A 17,692-nucleotide genomic window follows, 5' to 3' on the forward strand; every position below is an offset into this window, starting at 1 on the left:
AGTCCCACTTGCAGCTTCCCCATTCCTCAACGTCACCTGAGATGTGAGGGTGTACCTTTCTACACACCAGTACTGGCACCACCACCATGAGGCTGCAGCTTTGCTCCAGGTTTCAGCCAGGAGGAAACCAAAAGCACCTAGAGGAGTGCAGGACCCACCAGCACAGACTGCAGAAGGAAAACAGCAGGACTGGCAGCAGCCACACTGCAGGAGTCTCCTGCACCAGTGATGCTTGTTCACCTGCTCAGCAGACACGCTCATTCCTATTCTGGGGCCTTGCCCAAGTCCCAGTGCAATAAAGAACCTCTCCTCTCACCCCACAGTTACTCAGGTTCCTTCACAGCCTCTCCCTGGGGACACTACCAAAGACATTTAATATCTCCACCCCCTCCTCCCAGTTTCATTAAAGAACCTGTAATACACCAGGACCTGAGAAAAAACAGGCCTCCTACACTCCCAAGCTTTGCCAGCTTCCTCTCTAGCTGGGCTTCCACCTCACGCCTAATGACATGTAGAGCCCAAAGTACTCCAAGCAATACAGCAGCAGTATTTAGCAACCCTTCAGTGTTACCAATAACCCATAGGTCCCCCCAGAATCACTACCTTGAGCAAAAAGTCTTTGGGATCTACAGCTCTGAGCTGATCAAAGATCGTTCCAGTCATGGCATCTCTTTTACAGCATTGTTTGGTGCACTTACACATCAACTCTGCCACTTATGCAAGGAAAACACATAGCACCATGGTCACTGCAAGAGAGTGGACAGCAAGTGGCAACGAGTGGCAAGAGAGGAAGAGGCACAGAGCAGGAACCGTGATCAGGATCCCAGGATCCTTCTGGGAATGTGAACCTGCAGCAAAGCCATGCTTTTAGATTACTTTGCACCCTGAGCTGCTGTCTCACAACTTCTAGAAATAGAGGGCTCCATTCAAGAAAGTATTCAAGGAGCTGGTTAATTCCAATCCCTCTCTGCTCAGGCAGGGGCTCCAGTAATTTTTTTATTTTGCATCACAAGGGAAGAGCAGTCTCAAGAGTGGAAATCAGCTATTGAGTTCTAACAAAGCAGCATGCTAGATTCTTCACTCTAGAAGTGCTTCCTCTCTGTAAGACAAAACCTCTTTACCTATCCAGGATACCCAAACTGACAGCCAAGTTGGGTTCATGCACCTCGTTCCCCACAGAGGACCAGGCTCCAACCACTACTGCATTCACCCACAGAACATCAATCCACAGACTTCCACATTCATCCAGACAGCCAAGTAAGCTGAAAGCTCAGGTTATGCTGCAATTCAGCTTGGGTTCAGAAGGCTGACACAAAAAGAAGCAGAGCCTACTTAGTGGTACCTACAGGATCCCAGTAAATCACATCAAGGCCTTGAGGTTACACTAGTCCAGTTTTCAGCTTCATTATGCAGGCAGCCAGTGAGCTGCAGATCTTACTTTTTGAATTCTTGTTTGAAAAAGTGACACAAGATCCAAGATCCCAGGAACTGCCTTCAGTGGAGCAGTGTCACAGGCTCCAGCTAGAGGGAGAGATCTATTAGACATATAGACAGCACCTGAAAATAGGCCCAGCCTCCTCCACCCAGTCAGGCCTCTGCGATCAGTGGGTAACACCACAGCCCCTTTGGAACTTGAAACAAAAACATAACACTCTCTTCTGTTTCCTTTCAGAGTTTTATTTAGCAAAATGCAACTGTTCAAGCCCTGCCAAGTGCACAGCCTGACCTGATGGCCAGCTTGGGGAGGCAAACACTGTAAGCAGGGCTGGCTCTGCCTTTAAGCTCAATTCTTGCTCGCAGTTGTGAGGAACAACACCATCAACTGTCAGGAGAGCAAGTGCAGGTGAAAGGTGGGCCCCACTCAAAGTACATTTCACCAAATCAGTCCACCCCACACACAGTCTAGACTTGCCTCACATGGCTCAGAGCTTGACTGATCTCAACCTGACCAGCACGCACAGCTGATAGGGCATCCTGACTTAACTTGCCCTTCAAACACTGTATCCACAACAATGAAAATTAAAAAAAGAAAAAAAAAAGGAAAAAAAAGGATAAACCCCAGAATTTAATAAAACAAACCTGACTTGCACAAAATAAAAAGGGTAAAGGACAGTTGGCCTTTATTTCCACCACCAGGCAGGTGAGGTTGAGAAAGTCAGGCCCTTTGTGCACTCATCATTGTAGCTTTCTGGTAGGCAAAAAAAACCTTTGGAAGTTTTGGGGACCATTCTCACCTCTCCTGCCCTGCAATTCCCTGAGCCAAGTGTCAACTCTTTTGAGTTGGGGTGACCAGAAGTAGCTGTGGTGCCCTTCACGGGGCTTTGAAGTCCAGGACACGCAGGGCTGATGCCAGGGCAACATACAGATGGGTGGTACTGAATCGGAGGCAGTACACGGGGCTGCTGGTGGGTGAAGACAGGTGAAAGCTCTGCAAGAAAACAGGAGAATCACCTTTCAAAGAAGAGGTCAGCCCAAAGACCTCAACTGGTGTTAGGGACCCGAAGGCCAAGATGCCTGAGCAAAGCAGGCTTTTCCCTACACATAGGTTCCCCATGCTGGGCTCACCTCAAAGGCAGCCTAGCAGCCCCTCTCTCTTCTGAAGAGACATAACTCCTCACCTGCAGGCAGCGGGTCTGGCGCTTGTCCCAGAGGCGCACCACGCCGTAGTAGGCAGAGCCGCTGGCCATCATGTGGTTCTTGTCACTCCGAATGCAATACAGGGCACTGTCATGGGGCTCTTCCCACTCCTGCACACACTTCCTGCAACAGCAGCACAATCCTCAGAGGGGCTGAGCTTCCACTCCTCCCCCACTGAGGCCCAATCTACCTGCAGGTGAGTTCCTAGGAGACACTGCACTGGGAGAGCCCAGGAGCCTCGCATGAGGCCCAGGTGTCAGCAGGGTAGGCTCACCTGGTGCTGGCTCGGATGTCCCAGTAGCGGATGTAGGTGTCATACCCACAAGAAAGGAGAAGGGAAGGTGTTTCATAGAACATGTCAAGGACTCCAGCTCCACAGTGGAAGTCAGTGCCTAAACAGGTCAACAGCTGACCACTGCAAGGAAACACAATAGTGGAAGAGTCATTCAGAGCAAAGCACCCTTCCAATTCAGCTAGCCAGAGCAAAGATAGTGTCACAGAAGTCTCCTAGACCTCATTTCTCAGATTTAACAGAATGAAAAAGCCTGCAGTTTCCCTCTCTCTACCCCAGCTTATGCAACTGGTTGGGCCACTAACTGTGATGGAGGGTGACCAGCATAAGTCACAGCTGGGTGAGGAAGAGCCAAGGAATAGGTACAGCCAACCCCTAATGGGATCGTTATCCTTGGGAGAAGTGACAGGTACTCTAAATAATGGGGATTGGCTTCCAGGTATGTCACTTCTCAATTTAATCAAACTCCAGGTGATCTGCAACAGCCACTTACCCGGCCAATTCCATCTCACTCCACGCTCTGTCCTTCAAATTGCCAGGGTATTTCCCTATATCTTTGGCACACAGCTCAGACTGACAGGCAAATCATTCTCTCCTGATCCAGTCTGCCATGGCTGCTCTCCTGAAAGCCCTCCAGTTACACTGCAAACTGCAAACAGCATATCTAGGGCTGAACATGACAGATCAAGTGCAAGGACTCCTTTGAGTCCTTGTTTGCTGTGAAGGAGGAAAAGCAAGATCTCCATGAAGCTCAAAGCCAGATGCTTTGGGGCCCTATCATTCTGTTTGCGCACAGAACCAGCATCTCACCAGGTGAATGGTGCCTGGTGAGGGCATAACAGACTGAAAGAAGGAACTTCAGCCCCTTCCCCAGGCCACATGAAATTGCATCAGGCACAGGGCACAGCCCATCCCCAGTATTACTACACCTGCCTCAGCAACCAGCAATACCCAGCTATGGCAGACTTTTGGGAATGGAGGGGATAATCTGCCCAGGTGCTTCAAATGGCCACCTATTGCAAGCCCTCCTTTTCTTCCTCTTCCTCACACCCTCTAAATCAGAAATGCTGGGCACAATAAACCTTGAGACACCTGCTTTTCAAATCCTGCTGCACAGCCACCCCTCTGCAACAGGCTCTTGGTTCTCAGGACAATGAAGCAGTCCTGAAAGCCGATAGCACGGATCCCGCAGTGGGGTCACTCCCAGCATCTCCCCCCATTATTTTGTTACTTTCTGCTCCTTGATCCAGCATCACACAGTTCTGAGGCACATCGCCAAATGCCTTAATTCTGTCTGTAATCTGGGCTAAAGCCCTCGTCGGGGGGATAAAGACCACACAAAAGGAGAAATAGAGTCCCGGGAGATGTTAAAACAAGTAAACACCTTTGTGTCAGGAGAGAGAAATCGCTGATAAAGCAGATTAGCGCCTCGAGCCCTGGTGTCCCCGGATCAGAAGGCGAGCCCTGGCCGATCTTTGCAGCCAGCACGCTTCTATGATCACAGAGCTGGCGGCATGCTGGGGCCAGCCTGTTTCCCCACAGTCACTCTCCAAAGAGCAGATTATGTAGAATAACAATTTCTTTGTGGCTGTGTAATTCCCTCCATGACCGTGGCTGTGGGCAGCTACATTGGCCCTTGATGCCAGGCCCCTAGCAACCATTTAGAGAGGCCAACCAGCCCTAGCGATGGCCCCCCCGTGCAAACTTCTCGGACAAGCTTTAACATCAAGTGCATGAATTAATCCCCCCCAACACGAATCCAGGGGTGCTGGCTTATTGGACTTTGTGTTTCTCCAGGCGAGGGATCGAGAGGATTCCAGGCTTCAGCCCTTTGCAACCTTCTCGCAATACATTAACCCTTGGAAGGTTACTTGCAAACCAAGCCAGCAGCAACTCTGCACCTGTGTGCAGGTTGAAAGGTTGAAGCACTCTCAGTCTGAGCACTGGGAGCAAGAGCTGTGGGGTTTGGCTGGGGGCAGATGGGTCTTCAGCTTCCCCATGGAGTGAGACGTGGATGGGCATCTCTGAGCTTTGGCAATCCCCTGCCTCTCCAAGCACACAGATCACTTCATCTGCTGTTCTGCAAAGCCAAGAGGGCAGATGGGCATGCACACAGCTCCTGTCAAGAGTTCCGTAAAGCCTTTGTCCTATGAGTTGCGTGTGGATGAGAGCAGCAAGACATACCACAGAAGAATGAGGAGGAATGAGCTGCTCTGCCAAAGAAGCAGCCTTGGACTACCTGTGAGATACATAAGGGGCCAGACTGCTCAACCTGCAGAGCCCTCTGTTAGTTGCCCACGCAGGAGCAGGGAGCTACTCCCAGGAGAAGATGGGCCATCTCAGTAAGCTCTAGGGCAGCACCACCAGCTTGGAGCTTTCTCTCCATTTCTGCACACTACTGCTTTTTGTTTCACAGGGTAGCCCCTGGACTGGTGCTCTGAGCATATGTCACTTCAGAAGAGGAAACCAGGACAAGCATCTGCAGATGGGCCATGCAGACCAGTAGCACATCTGGTGATATTTCCTGCAAGCTAGCTGAATCCTCTCTGTGTTATTTCCCCTCCACCATTTTCCCTGCTAAAACAACTTCAATATGTAAAGGACTAAGTGAGCTCAGGGAGGCAGAAACACTGTGCTGAGGAAAGGTAGCAGGATGCAAAAGCACATCCAGGGATCTTTTATTCTCTGGGACCAGCCCTCTTCATCCTCTCAGGTCACAGCAGATCTCTTCACAACCTCCCACCTCTAATAAAGCACCCATCACATCCAGAGCAAGCCTGACTACACTAAAGACTGTCTTCCATCTCTCAGATCAGACCTCAGTCTGCGGTGCTGTAAGATGGAAGACATTTTTAATGGCAGCTTGATGATGTCTTCAAGTGAAAAATTTCAGCATCAAAGGGATAGAGACAGGAGAAACCAGAGTCTGAACTCCTGCTTTCAGAGCTTCCTGTGTAGCACTGAACACCACCCAGGTGCCTTGCTCCCAGTGTTTCTCCATGCCTTCACACTTCAGTGCAATGGTACCCAAGCATACCAGCAGTCACAGCTGTCTTCCTCCCTCCACTTCCTAGCCTAGGCAACAAAAAATAAAATAATAATTAAAAAAACCCAAAACAAAACAAAAAACCCAAGAAAAAAAACCTTTTATCTCTAGGCAGGAAAAGAGCACAGATACTTGCAAGTTACTGTAGCAAAGTAAACCTTGCTTTATTGGTTTGTTAATCAGTTCAATTCTCCTGCACCAAGAACAGGTCAGCCAAAGCATCTTTTGAGTGGGAGGCCCAGCCCCTGCCTCCAGCAGCAGTCCTTCAGCAGTTACAGAACCACATGTTAGCTGCTATAGCAAAGCTCTTACAATCTGACACCAGGGGCAAACCATACTGTGCTGGGCACTGAGCACACAAACCAAAAGACCTAAGCCATCTGGCACAGGCACATTTAAATTCATAAAGATGCAGAACACAATGAGTATTTCCCCCACTTTTCAGCAGATTAAGGCGTCCCTGGACCAGCTACCACTATGCCAGGCTAGCTCCACATCCTTGCAGCATACACAGCCATGCTGAGTCCGTGTTGGCAAGGGAGCTCTCTGCCACCACAACTCTCTCAGTCTTGGGATCAACATAAATTGTGTGCCCACAAATTGTTCAGTTTTCCTTATTCTTAATACTCCCTACCAATAAACCCCAGTTCCCAACAGCTTCTGCTTCCTAGGGAGCAAAACCCACAGCTAATTCTTAATAATCCATTAAAGGATCAGGATAACCCATCAATGGGCAACAGAAAAGCAACAGATGGAAAACCATCAGTGATGTATTGGTCTAACAACTTACACAGGCAGAAGATACCTACTCAATAAGGGACAGAGAGGTGTGATAGATAAGAAACCTTGTTTCTCATCAGCTTGCAGAGATCACCAGCACCAGCCAAATGCAGCAAGGAACAGCCTTCTCTTTTCCTTTGTGGGCCCTTTTCACCCTCTACGCTCAAACACCTTCCACAAACCAGGTAACTGATTCTCAGCACTTCAGAGGCCACTGTGCCCTGTCCTTGTTACACGCCACAAAGACTAGTCAAGCAAGTGACTGCAAAGCCCAAGAAAGATCCACACCACCTTCCCACCATACCCTAGCCCTTCAGTAGTAGCAGGCAAGAGCTGTTTCACTGCCAGGCCTTCTTCAGGCAAGCCAGGTAGCACAGACGGTAGAGTTTTGTTCTGCTTTCTGTACTCAACAGCCTAAGCCAATAGTGCCAGGGTTCTGTCCCAGTGCTGGGTGGCACTGACAGAGACCACTCATACCAGTAGAGCTTTGTGGAACAGAATCCCAAGGTTCCTGTAAAGTCCAGGTTTCCTGCACAGGCCAGTCTAGAACCAGAGCTCTCGGCTTCGGCACTTTAATGACAAACCACCCAGGGCAGTGTAGCACCTACAGACCCACAGGTCCTACCCCAGTGCTGATCTGGAAACCACAGATATTCCTAGTTTCTTATTTTCTCTTAAGCATCTAGACAGGTTGAAATCATATTGCCAGTAATCTGGTACCAGCCCACAAGGAACAGAGCCAGAGCAAATCCAGCAGCCCATTTTGTCCCTAGTACAGGAATGTCACATTAACACCAGGCTCTAGACTCTTTGCTGATAGGACAAGATGTTTTAGTAAGTTCCTGTGCCTGGGAAACTATCAAATGGATGAGTCCATAAATGAAAGGCATTACAGAGAATCCTTTGATTCATCTCCATCAATTCTCACATTCTTCAGAAAACAAGACTTAAAAAAAAAAAACAAAAAAAAAATACTTTTAAGCTATTTGTTTGGGATTTCTGTATTTTACTCTTTCCTTTCCAAAATGGAAATATAGCCATAAGCACTGCTCTTGAGATATCTTCAGAAGACAAGAACCTTCTAGCCTGAAAGCAAAGTGAACTACCAAGGAGTGGCAGAAAGAAGCTGGTTTAAGTTGATTTTTCTTTTCATTGCAGCACTGTGAAGACAAACGAAGATCACTCATGGCATAGCCAGGATGGTTAGTTTCCAGATAATCCATGGGATGCTGCTGTTACCAACTTAAAGCCATGTACAGCCTCCCAAGCCACAGTGAACACTTGTGTAACCATAAAGCTCAGGGCTTCCATAGACACCAGCTATCAGCAAAGTCTCAAAAGAAGTCTGCACATCCCTCTTGGTACCCTGCTCACTTGCTGCAGGTCTTGGCCACTTGTTTCTAATACACATGAACTACACTCCAAAAGCTGGGATCAAACAATAAACACTTTCCCCCCCCCCCCATCCTCAATTTCTGGTGACCTAGATTCACCAGAAATTATACAAATATGCAAATTCTAGGAAACTGCTGAATTCAGAACACCTGCTGAAAACAGATGTGAGAAACTGAGGATATATTTGCTCTGGAAACCTCATCTGTGAACTGTGATCATCCATCAAAGAGAAGAAGCCATTGCACATAAGCAGGTGACTACTCAGAAATTGAGCAGAGCTCTAAACCAATATCTTAGTTCCAATAACTACTTAAAACAAGCCAGATGGGAAGCATATACTTTAAAAAAAAAAAAAAAAGTGGAAAGAGCACTGTTCAGTTCAAACCACTGGGGTATTTGAGCTGAGTATCACACAGAGAAAGGAAACAAAATCCATTTAAAAACAATTATCTAGAGTGCAGCATTTGCACAACTTCTGTCATCCAATTTGGAGAACACACCAAATCCAAAGGGAAGAGCTGAGCTGTCATCTATTCCAGGTGCTTTGCAACAGCAGCTGAGGCACCCAGGGGACACAGCAGCTTATGCTAAAAAGGGAAAGACTTGGTCAAACAACATCTGTAATGTTCATAGGGAGGAGCATAGGGTCTCAGCAAAGTTATTCTTCTGAGTTATTCTCAGTCTGCTCTTGCATTTAATTAAGGCTACTAATTCCTGCAGGGAGATGTGGGACTGGCTCGGAGAACTGAGTGAGCACCTTCATGTGAAATGGCTCAGAGATGCTGTTATGAGTGATTTTCAGGAGAAATGCCTCAACACAGCTGAAGGGACTCGAGGCAGTAGGGGGGAATGACACCAACGATGGTTTAAGATTGTGTTGCGGGGGGAGACACAGAAGAGGGAGTTTTGCCTCCTTTTCTTCTGCTTTCTCTGAATTGGCCCACACACGCTTTAAATGGTCCAATAAAAAGATACAATTTCTTTACCTTTCCAGCTCTGGGACCCTGTGAGTTTTTGTTGTTCGGGTTCCCGTAAGGTTAAGTTCAGAGGATAAACTGACACACTGGGCTATGGGAAAAAGGCAGTTTCTTCAAATAAAGCCACAACGGTGCAAAAGAGACCCTGCTGGGGCTTTTATTTGGGAAAACAAACAGAAATGGCACCAAGCCCTTCTGCTTTACGAACCAATTTAACTATAAAACCAATGTTCTCTCTCTCGGGGGTGAGGAGGGGAGAGAGACAGGACGTGACAATAGTCCAAAACCTTGGGGCGACACAAAAAAGAAGATAGGACAAAAAAGGTTGTCTGCCCCTTTTTTTTTCTTGTCCATGGCTCCTTTTCTTAGCACACGTGTGTTCTTGCAAAAACGATTAGATTGCAATTTGTATAACATGGTGACCCCCAAATTCAGACATTTAACCCCTTTTCTCTGCAAAGAATGTCAAGAATGTCTTCTCTGTCTTTCTTTCCAACAGGAGGAGTAGGGGGGAATTCTCTCAAACTGTGATTTCTTGGGGGAAGAGAAAAAGAAGGAGGTGAGGAAAAGAAGCAGGGAATTCTCAAAGCCTCTCGCCTTTCGCCCCACTTGTGTGGGAACAGGCGGCTGTATTGCTCCCTTTCTGGACAGAGCTCTGCAGGTCCCCTTTAGTGGGGAGACAAAAAAAATGGAGAGTCCAAATCAAAACAAAGCCATCTGTTTAAATGAGCTACTGCTAGCCAGTGGCAGAGGGGGTTCCTCATTCACTCCTTCCTATTCTTCTTTCCTGCCTCTGTTGATTCTCTCTCAACCCAGGGAAAAATAAAGATTGCTTTTGCTTTGGCTCAGAAGGATGAAACTGATTGATGCGCTTGGAGTGTCCAGCCCCCACCCACGCTCTCTGATTGTTCAGGGCCTTGTAAAGTTGTCATAAATATGCCTGAACAGGAGTGCAAAGGCCACAGCATGCCCTGGACATGCACGTATTTAAGGGGCAGGAGCTGGCCTCATGCTCATCTGTAGTGAGACATACTCAAGACTGCCATGGGGAGGAAAAGATTTAGGATAAATACCTGTATGCTCTTCCTCTTACAAGAGTTCTCCTTTTAGGTTAAGATGCACCAGAGCCCTCTTCGCAAAAGGTAGCTGGAAGATTCCAGATTACATGAGAAGGTTCAGAAAGAAAATGTCAAAAAATCCCCCAGAAATCAGTAAATAACCACAAGGCCCCGAAAGGCAATACACTGCACAGGCAAGACTGAAGCTATCCATTATAGCCAAGAGACAGAACTCTAAACACAACAAAGTCTGCCAAAAGGAACAGCTACCCAAGAGACCCTTAGAAAGCTCTATGCAGCATCAAGGTTTCTCTAGCACTACCTCAAGTAGCTGACCATTGTCCTGCCTCCAGCAACACCCGAGATCTCAGGAACAAGGGAATGAAATCCTGCAGTTCAAAGCTGCAGAACTGGAGTAGGAAATTTCATGCGGACAAGTGATTAATTCAGGCCTGAAGGCAGGAGACCTCTTTATATGTAGTCTTGCTGCTCATGTCACAACTGGGACTGCCAGCTCCATGAAGAAGTATCTGCTTTCCCCTTTGCTTAGATCTACATACAAACTCTCCATTTTATCTTACCTTACTGCAGAGAGAATGGCTCCCAAGGACAAAATCAGAAATCCAAAGACAGTTTTTGTGCCAAACTAATTTAACATGGGTCAACAAAGGGTCACCTGAAGACAAGAATTCCCCTACAACAGACCCAAACACTTCAGTAACCCTTTTTCCTTTGAATTTCAGGAAGAAGGCATGGTATTTGTGTTCCTGATTAACCAAACGACATATAAATAGGGATACCTCAAACTTGGGAAAAGGGAATGAGCAGCCACCTGAGAAAGAGCAACTATCTGTGGATCATTCCACTGTGTGTGGTGGCAGCAGAAGACACATTTGTATTCGCTTTCCTGATGTAAGCACAGCCCAGAAAGATATTTACCTCACTGTTAGGTAAGTTTTGGATTGTTTATTGCAATTTAAAACTGCATTCATCTAAGAGAGAGATGCTGAGAAAGAAACCCAAGCCTGAATGGAGTAGGGCGTCTCTTTCCCACAAAGCCTGAAGAGAATTTCTTCAGAAAAAGATGATACTTGGCACGATGAATCTACAGAAAAGCAGGACATTCTGCATCTACACAATGGTGTTATGATTATTTTGCCCCTCAAATCCTGTGAAACTTAAGCAGTGCCATCATAATATTTGCTATCGCTTGTCTCTCCTGTTACCAGAGATATCCACCCACTTCTCTGAAACTGGATAAATGAAACACCTAGGTGACTCCTCACTTTTTGAAATCAGTTACCTTTCCTTTTATCTAGCAGCTCCAGTTCTGAATCCATTTGGTCCCTTCACAAAAAACAAACAAACAAACAAACAAACAAACAAAAAAACCCCACCCTTTTGTTATTAAAGCAAAGCATCTCAAACTTGTTTAAACCTTGGATTTCAAAGCTATGGAGGGAACTTGTTTTAGAACTCAACACTAAGAAGTCTACTTGTGCATCCTGGGCCAAGTTTCTAGGTTAAAAGCTTTTATTTGAAAACATTTAGCAACCTTTATAACTGAGAACTAGCCTTGCAAATTCTAATTTCATTTACCTACTTCCCCACTGAAAAAAAAAAAAAAAAAATCTGAGCATGACAGAACACAAGGCCAAGAAGGATTAGAATAAAACAGGAAAGCATCACTAGTGATCAGCTAACCAGGGTGTTCAGTGTTATATAAAGCAACTGCCAAATTACACTTAAGAACAGCACAAGGACCCCAAGTTTTCAAGCTCTCCTCCTTTGTTGACAGCTGTTCATGTTCACTCACTCAATGGCTCTAAAGAGCCACCAAAGTGGACACAGATCAACATATGTCAAAATTTGAAAGACAGCAAATAATTCTTGCCCACCTCAGTGCACAGACAGATGTAACCTAGCAAGGGTACCATGGAAGCATGTACCAGAGACCAAGCAGCAGCAAGATAGCAAAGCTCAGCCAGCTCCTTATCATGGTAACCCTCGTGTTGGTTCTTGGAGAGAAAAAGCACAATGCAATAGCACTAGAGGCAAACATGGATTACTAACCTCCTCAGCAGCTGCTGGGCTACCCTGCAAGACTCCTCCCCACCCCTCTGCTGAAGGCACCAGCCACACACCTGAATCTCCCTTCTCTTCCATTCACCACCTATTCTCATGAACCCTCTACCTCCAGTCTCCCCAAAATTTGTAGACATCAAAGGCACCTGCAGTAAACACCTGAAGAGCAGGGGGGCCCAACGGTCAAGAAGCAACTCTGTATCTTCCCTTTCCATGCACTCTCTACTTTTTTTTTCTCCCCATCCCTTTGAAAAAGGTGGCAGAGATAAATGGAGAACAAAGAAACAAGAAAAAAGCTGCAGCTTTGGCCCACACCCTGCCTATTACTTAAGGGGGAAGGAACTCTTCCCAAAGAGGAGGGAAAAAAAAAATGTGCTCAGACACAATGGCTCAAAAGGCCAGGCAGCAAACCGGGCCACTTTGTACTGCTAACAAGGGAAACCTAATTACAGGAAGAGGGCAAAGAGGGACAGATAAAAGGGATACAAAATTTCAACATCTGTTGCCATAAAGGGATAAGAAGTGGGGAAACGCAAAGTGTCAGTTTGGTGTCAGTGACAGCGTAAAGCCACTTTCAAAGGGCTCAGGAGAGGGAGAAAAACCCAACAAGAAATTAGAGGGTTCTTAAACAAAAAGGAACACTCTGCCAAAAATGCTTTCAAAAGGGGGGAGGAGATGGACAAAGACTGGATGTTTAAAAGGTAGTGGACCTGGGGTGGCTTGCAGGGCACAGCTAACTTTGGCTCAGTTTTCACAACAGCTCTCATGCCCTGCATCTGTCATGTTGTGTCACAGAAAAAAAGAACGTAGGACTTGTGCATTCTAAGTGTTCACAGCATGAGGACTACCATGCCAGACAACACACTGGTCCATTTCAAGCACTGGGCTTGGCAGAATAGTACCAAGAGTTGATGCAAAATGAACTCTGGAATATCCTACCTTATGGAGAAATATCTTTCCAGCATGTGTCACCTAAAGACATGTAGACCACCACAATAGGCTGGGGAGCAACAGTTCTCTGAAGGCAAATGAAAACTGCTTGGAGCTGTTTCCAGTGGTGTGTCACCCTCATTTCCCAAGGAGTTTAAACTCCAAAGGAGGTAAGATATGGGAAGAGAAAGAAAGAAAGAGGAATAGGATCTGAAGAAAGTTTATTTTTCTCTTGCTTGTCATTAACTGGCTGTTCAGCTGAGCCACACACTACCACTGGTGGTGAGATAGGAAGGCCACAGCAGGGAAAAGCAAAATGGAGAAGAGGTCCCTGCCCCTGGCAAGAGGGGCAGATGCCATCATATCCTTTACAAAAAGGGGCAAGGGAACTTGCAAGAAGTCAGCAAGGCCTGATACTTGATGCAAGGACACAGGTTGCTATCCAGTGGCCCACACTGCTAATCATTCTCCTTTCCTGTGCAGGCCTCTAATCACCTAAGTTATTCACAGCTGCCCTCAACACACACCCCCCTTGATCCTGAGTGGCAACATCCCCAGCAACTTCCCCACATCTAAAAGCAATCAGATGGCACAATGTATTATCTGTGAGATGAGATATATCCTCCAGAGGTGCAGCTAGCCAGCTTCAAAAGTGTAAGGGAGAAGAAGAAAACCCCTCCTCATTAAAGGAGAAAGGGCCAGGTGTAGCAGCAGCTGGAATTTCAGCCATCAGAGAGAGTGTCTTGGCATTAGGTGGTCATTCCCCTGCTTTAGACTCCCCTTGACAATTGCTTGTTGCTGCCTGTTGTGGCTTTGATCCGACACCATCATTTCAGCAGAGTCAGAAATGAAAGACACTTGTGGGGGTGGGACACAGCAAGAGGCGTTTCCCTTTCCCCATGAAAAATCTCCTTGCCATCCAACCCAACCAAGCCCTTCTCAAAGTCCAGAGCATATTTCCAGGTGAAGACATTATGCTCTTCCTTTTGGAGGGATGAGAATGGCAGCCCCAGGGTTAGGGAACAGCGAAGGTCATAAATACAAACACATACCATGACCAACAGCTATGAGCACCAGCCAAGGACTTATCTGGCCTGGAACTAAGAAGATCAGTACACAAAAGGTTATTTAAGCTTTAAATCCTTTTGTAGCACGTTCCAGCTCTCAGCTGTTGGGGAAAGAGACCACCTACTCCAAGGGAAGAGAATGCCACAGAAACTGCTGCAATGTTACACTCCCACATAGTAAAATCCCAGCTAACTGAACTAACCGGTCTTGGACAGCACTAAACATCTAAATAGTGATAAGAATCCTGTGGTTTTAAAGAACACATCTGAAGCATCACTCTACTCTACCTCTTTTTTGACAAAGAATTTGCCTGGACTCTGCTCTTACAGATACCACCCTTGGGTTCAGCCTCTGCAGGCCACAAAGAAGAGGCAAGCTGAAAACGTGGGGGGCCTGGCTCTATCTTCCAGGTGTTATCGGGGACATTGAGCACAGGAGGAGCTTCTCAGTCCTGAGCAGCTTTAAGATGAGTTTCTGTGTCATGCTCCCAATTCTGGAGTGTGACCAGGGTGACAACATGCACAAGCCTCAGAAGAACAAATAGCATTTCCCTACAAGATTAGTTCTGGCAACCACTGGAGCTTTTGAAAATTAATCCAAAGCTCTGCTGGGATAAAAAAACAAAACAAAATAAAACACCTAAACAACTCTAAACCCAAACAAAACAAAACAAAAAACAGTTTATGGAGAAGTCAAGACCTGGAGGCACAGCTCTGTACTCCCTCACTATGAATGATCACACTGAGCTTCATTTACTGGTTTCTTGGCTGTGCTCCCTACTCAGTCTCCTGCCCTACACGTGCTGACAAGACTCCCGGTTCACACACAGGTCCCCAAAGAGGAAAAGACCCACTGGCATGGTGCATTCCAGCTGTGACAGGTGAAGAGGGAAGAATAAGTTTGACACTCCAGCCATTGCATCAGAGGCCAAATGGCCTAGGTTGCCTTGGCTTTTTTATTTGGCTGTCACTCAGGCTTTGACATTATTGAAAGATCAAACTCCGTTGTGCCTGTTCATTACCTTAATCCTATTTTCTACACAGCTTTATTATCTCTTCAAGCTTCCTTGGGAAAGGCTGTCAGAGAGGCTGGGACAGGGGGGAGAGGGTTGCCTATCTCCTCACCCCTATTAGGTACACCTATTCAAGAACAGCCAAAGATTTGATGGGCAGGGTTACCACAGCACAGCCTGCATCCTTCTGGGGTATTCCAAAGGCACTACTGGACTAGATCGCTGAGAAACATTCACCACAACTGAATGCACTGGCACCATCTTTCCTGGTCTAGTTTGTCTTTTGTGGGATGCAACGTTTGAAAAGTCTTTATTCTTGTTATGTCAGAGAAAAACAAATGGGTTTATATTTGTATTTAATGCAGTCGACTCAATTTAAACTACCTGAACTATAAACTACAGGCAGCTAGCCTCAAATCCACCCTACATCCACACCAATCTTCCTCTACCCAAATACAGCTCTTCTGACATACCTCAGGCCCTTTCTGCCATTGCCTCCCTTTCTCTCCCCTCCCAGAGCCCACCAGCTCACCCCATTCCTGACAGCGTTTCCTTGATAATCTGTGCTGTGCCACTCCTACCTAGGGCATACCAGGCCTCAAAAGCTGAGCTTCTGTTCAATAATCCTGCCAAATATTTGCTATCTGTCCATCACTACAGAAAGACCCCCAGGCTGAGAGTTTCAAATTTGTCAGCAGTTGAGTCTCACATCAGGATTTGAGCCCAACATTTCCCTAGTTGGTAAGGTCACCACCTTCAGCAAACAGGAACTACTCAACAGCCCCAAATCAGAGGCCACAGCAGTTAACCTCCTCAGTGCTTATTAAGACAGAAAGAAGACAACATACCTAAGTCACTTCCATAGACAACTTGTTGCCACTCCTCATCTCCCTGAGCTACCAGAAACACCAGCCAGGACAAAATCGGTGTAGAGCCTATGTTTGCCTCTGACTTCTGAGCACCACAGAGAAGCAGGTGAATGGGAGGATGCAGATCACCTTCCTCACCCCTCTTTCTCAGACTGAGTATCAACTGAGACAGACAAAAGGAAGGTGCAATGGGCATATTCTGACTGTACATAGGTAATGGGAAGAAACCAGGATGGGTATGCCATCAACTAGAAAAGATGAGAAGAAAAATCAAGTTGCTCCCTACCAAACCAGAACCCCCCCAAATGCACCTTTCCATATGTTTGCTCCATTCCCTACTCTGTCCCACATCTCATGTTTAAATACCCCTTGCCCACATGGACTAAAGGAATGATTTTACAACATCTCCATTAGTGCCTTCCTCGTTGTTATTCACCTCTCTTTTCAAGTCCCTCCCTGTAACTTGGAAGCTCACTCACCTCTCAAGGTCCCAGATTCTCAGAGGTGAGGGGTGTCCACAGCAGGCTGTCCCAGTCACAAATGAGCTGTTTAAAAAAAAAAAAAAAAAAAGGCAAACATCAAAACCACTTACTAATTCTCCTGTTCCAAAGAAACAGTGCATGAGCAAGATAGAGAAAACAGGCTACAAGACAGACTTCGAATTCTGGTTCAAGACTATCTCAGCATTTTCCACTGTGGTTCACACCAGGGGCATGCAGCAGGAAGGGGGAAGTGCTCTACAGCTCTCCAGTAGTTGAGCTTCCCAGATGCAGCAGGTCACAACTGCAGAGAACTGACAGGATATAAGGATGTATCTGCACACATAAAGAGAAAACCTAAGCCAGCATCAGCTGGCAATTACAAGGACATTTTCAAAACAGTTAGCACAGTACTCCGTATGCTTCATACAAAGTCAGCACTGTAAGCTGCAGAAAGACCCTATGGAAAATTCCCTCAAACTTCCCACTTCATGGCTCACTTCTTCTGTTTGCTGCCAGCTTCTGAGCAAAATCATGAATTGGCTGCAGGACCACAGGCCTAACAAATCACAGAACAGAGTTCTCCAGTCCAGCCTGCTTGAAGCAGGGCCAATTTCAAGCCAGATCAGGTTGCCCTTCCCAGTCCCAGTGCTCTAGCAGCCTCTAAAAGAGGCAGCACAGCAATCCTGAAGCAATGTCTGACTCAGTTCACGCTCCAAAGCAGGGTCCATTCCAAGGTCCTCTTTGGCAATGCCATGTCTCTGCTTCATGTGCTAGCTCCAGAGGTTGTCTGACAGCCACTGGCCTCAAACTAGTTGATAAGACAAGGAAAAAATCCTTGAAAAATCAAGGAGCAGGAACACAGGTGCTGTGGGTGTCCACACCATACTGCTTGTTTTGTGCCAGCTTCCTACCCTCAGTCCAAATAAGAAAAAGCAGCTCATACAAAGATTTCTAAGTAAGCTATAAATGACCTCTCACAAAACCACATTTATTGCAGCTACCGAGAATAAAATGCCAAAACTGTGTTTAAGTCGTTGCAACAAGGATAGCACAAATGCAGG

At 46.5% G+C, this 17,692-nt stretch overlaps 1 protein-coding gene across 1 annotated transcript in view; it reads right to left on the reverse strand.

The window, feature by feature from the left end:
- Positions 1–1,668: 1,668 nt before the first annotated feature.
- FBXW4 (F-box and WD repeat domain containing 4) overlaps positions 1,669–17,692 on the reverse strand; it is a 62,521-nt gene continuing 46,497 nt past the window's right edge. The window contains 4 exon segments of the mRNA XM_054382208.1: positions 1,669–2,428; positions 2,619–2,760; positions 2,912–3,052; positions 16,629–16,694. Of these exon segments, the coding sequence (XP_054238183.1) occupies positions 2,312–2,428; positions 2,619–2,760; positions 2,912–3,052; positions 16,629–16,694 (466 nt within the window). The 3' untranslated portion in view covers positions 1,669–2,311.

The sequence above is a fragment of the Indicator indicator genome, chromosome 7 (genome assembly GCF_027791375.1).
Source record: "Indicator indicator isolate 239-I01 chromosome 7, UM_Iind_1.1, whole genome shotgun sequence".
NCBI classification, from domain to species: domain Eukaryota; kingdom Metazoa; phylum Chordata; class Aves; order Piciformes; family Indicatoridae; genus Indicator; species Indicator indicator.